The sequence below is a fragment of the Asparagus officinalis genome, chromosome 3 (assembly GCF_001876935.1).
Source record: "Asparagus officinalis chromosome 3, Aspof.V1, whole genome shotgun sequence".
NCBI lineage: Eukaryota > Viridiplantae > Streptophyta > Magnoliopsida > Asparagales > Asparagaceae > Asparagus > Asparagus officinalis.
In genome coordinates, this window is record NC_033796.1 from 55416931 (window position 1) to 55419626 (window position 2696).

The 2696-nt window shown below is 40.7% G+C and overlaps 1 protein-coding gene across 1 annotated transcript; it reads left to right on the forward strand.

The window, feature by feature from the left end:
• On the forward strand, nt 636–1894 carry LOC109835148. Its single transcript, XM_020403137.1, has 5 exons — nt 636–748; nt 833–1064; nt 1133–1238; nt 1337–1408; nt 1716–1894. The coding sequence occupies exons 1-5, from the start codon at nt 678–680 to the stop codon at nt 1892–1894; spliced, it is 660 nt and encodes a 219-aa protein (XP_020258726.1). The 5' UTR covers nt 636–677.

Below are 2696 nucleotides of genomic sequence, written 5' to 3' on the forward strand. Positions count from 1 at the left end.
ATCTGTCCCCTCACTTACTAAAAAATATGAATAAAAATAATTTTAGAATGGTTAGCATTGTAATCTCCTCAGCTCCTCCCCCTCCTCTTAGGAAAGCTGTCCAAACCCGTCATGAGTATGTGGCAGAAACTTGAGGAGTTGTACAAGGCTAAGAATCAATTTGAAACACCTACAAAAATATTCTTCGCTTTGTCTTACCTTTACGAGGTTTCGGTATGTGAGAGTAATAAATAGATTTCTTTTCCCATTTATTTTTAGTTCTTTTTCCAATTTTTGTCACGAACGGAGGCAAAAAAGGGCACACTGTTCCGAAAATCATTAACTAATGTAGTAAATATTGACCTCAAAGTGCTTATTTAAGTTGATAGTCTGTATTATATCACAGTTAGTATGACACCAGCTATAGAAAATGAAACCTCAGGAAAACCTGATACCTAACAGTCAACAGTCTCTCTTCCCTTCAAGTCCCCAGCTCCAAGCTTTTCCTCAAAACTGACAGTACCCACTCACTGGCCATACTACTATGTCACGAAGAAAGACTGTCAGTTAAGTTACTTCGCTCATCCAAGACTTATGTGGACGGTATATATGCAGTCTGTCTCTCTGTCCCACATCTCTTAAATCCCCTCCAAAGTTTCACCTTCACTCCTTCCTCAGCCCTCACTTCACCAAAATTAATGCCTTGTCGCGAGCCGCAGCAGAACTGTGCTCGAGAACTAGCCCCTCTTCTTGCGTGGATATGTGGCATGTAATTCTATAATCTCTTTCTTCGTTCACCATAATGTACTCAATTTGTCATTAGTTTCTAACACTCTTGTTTTCTGATGTTAAGAGCAGTTGCCTTGGCCCTTCGTCACGGATGCTATGGAGACAGGCAAATGGCGGTAGGCCCAAATTCATCCAGAATGGTCAAGGCCAGCTCTGTTTTCGTGGATGAAGTTCGAGTGGAAGATGAGAAACAAAAGGGAATGTTGTTTTATGGGTTCGTCAAACCACCAGAGCTAAGTGTGGACAGGAACTGGACTATACTGAAACATCTCTTTGTAGACTCTTATAGTCATGAGGTGCGATTCCTAATGATACAAGGTTCCTGGTGTTGACTATATTTGACATTCTGTTATTGTTTTTCTAGGGAGTTTCTTTATGGTTGAATGAAGGTTCTGTGATTTGGATGGAATGGGAAGTAGTGCCTCATGATGGGGGGAACTACAAAGACATGCTCATGGTTGTACTGAAGGGTAAGTAATTGGATAAGGGGAACCTATATTTGCTATTTATTATGATTCAGTTTGTTATGTTTCGAGGCACTTCACTTCGTGTGTGTTGCTCTTCGCAGGAGAGCAGAATGTGAAGGAGTTGGAAAGGTTTCACAGGATGTTCAGTTTTAGTATGAGCGACGTCGCAGATGGTAGGTAACTATGTTTGCAATCTAATCTGGAGAGAGATGACTTGCATTTTGTTCATTATAATACAGCGAGCACTTAACTTACTGTTTGTTAAGATCGGTATCTTAATATATTAGCCTAAGGTTTCAAGTATCACAAGGTACAATATTTTAATTCAACTTAACTTCCTTTTGGGAAATAAATATAATGTTGATCATTAAATTGTTGAGGTAGTAAGATTTGATTATCTTCTGGGTGAATTACGGAAAATCCCCTTATGTAAAAAATAACAGTAAGTTATGAAGATGACTCTTGGTTTCTAATTTTCAGGCACTAGGAAAGCGGAGTATAGAGTTATTGAAGATAATAGCTACTATATTGGCATTTTAAACTTGAGTCCATGGTACATGGTAACCAAATTAAAGATTGATGTGTCATCCAAAATGTATGATACAAGTGAAGCGGCAAGCATTTGTTCAACTGACGGCGGCATCTGCAAGTTGATGTGAGCATGTTGATGTGAGCAATAAGACCAAGGTAAAGTTTGGCACCTCTATTCACCGTGCTAAGGGTCGTTCTGGAGGAGTTCACGTGGATGTTTGGGGGCCTTCCAAGGGGTATCATTGGGAGGTAATAGGCGTTTGGTTTCCTTTGTTGGTGACTATTCTAAGCATGTTTGGGTTGCAACAAAATCCCCATTGGAGAAAGTCCTAGTAGTCTTCAACAGTTTGAAGAAGTGTAAGATGGACAGAAAGATGAAGGCACTTTATTCTGATTTTGTTGGGAGGTACAAGATGAACCTATTTCTGTATTGGAGCCGAGCTCACGGTATTTCGAGACACTTCATTGGAAAGGAAATCTTGGGGCAACTTGATAGGGTGGCAAATTCGGAGAACCGTGCCTTGTTGGAGGAGGATCGGTGTTTGTTATCAAGCAATGGTCTGCAGAAGAGTGTCTGGACTGAGGCTTCGACATATTTTGGTCATCCTATTAAAGAGTTGTCACCTGCTGTGATTGGAGGTAAAACTCCATTAGAAGATAGGTTTGGTAGTGTCACTTTGGTTGAGGCTTCGATGAGGAAGCCAATTGACTCTCAGCAGGTGGAGAGTTTTGGACAGACCTTAGATGTATCGCAGCGTGTGGAGATGGATGCTACTCCACATTGGGTGAAGATTACTCCAGATCATACTGTATTGTTTGGGATTCCAGCTGAGGTGACACAGCTTAGGGATCATTTGGATGTGAGTGCAGATGATGAGTTGGGTTTTGATTCGAATGCAGCTGATAGATGTAATTTGGATATGGCTATTG

What these genes read in the sequence shown, in the direction of transcription:
- LOC109835148 (XM_020403137.1), top strand. Translation starts at nt 678, where the DNA reads ATGCCTTGTCGCGAGCCGCAGCAGAACTGTGCTCGAGAACTAGCCCCT. An exon ending in TAGACTCTTATAGTCATGAG is followed by an intron (nt 1,065 to 1,132) that starts GTGCGATTCCTA and finishes TTGTTTTTCTAG; the next exon opens with GGAGTTTCTTTATGGTTGAA. An exon ending in GCTCATGGTTGTACTGAAGG is followed by an intron (nt 1,239 to 1,336) that starts GTAAGTAATTGG and finishes TGCTCTTCGCAG; the next exon opens with GAGAGCAGAATGTGAAGGAG.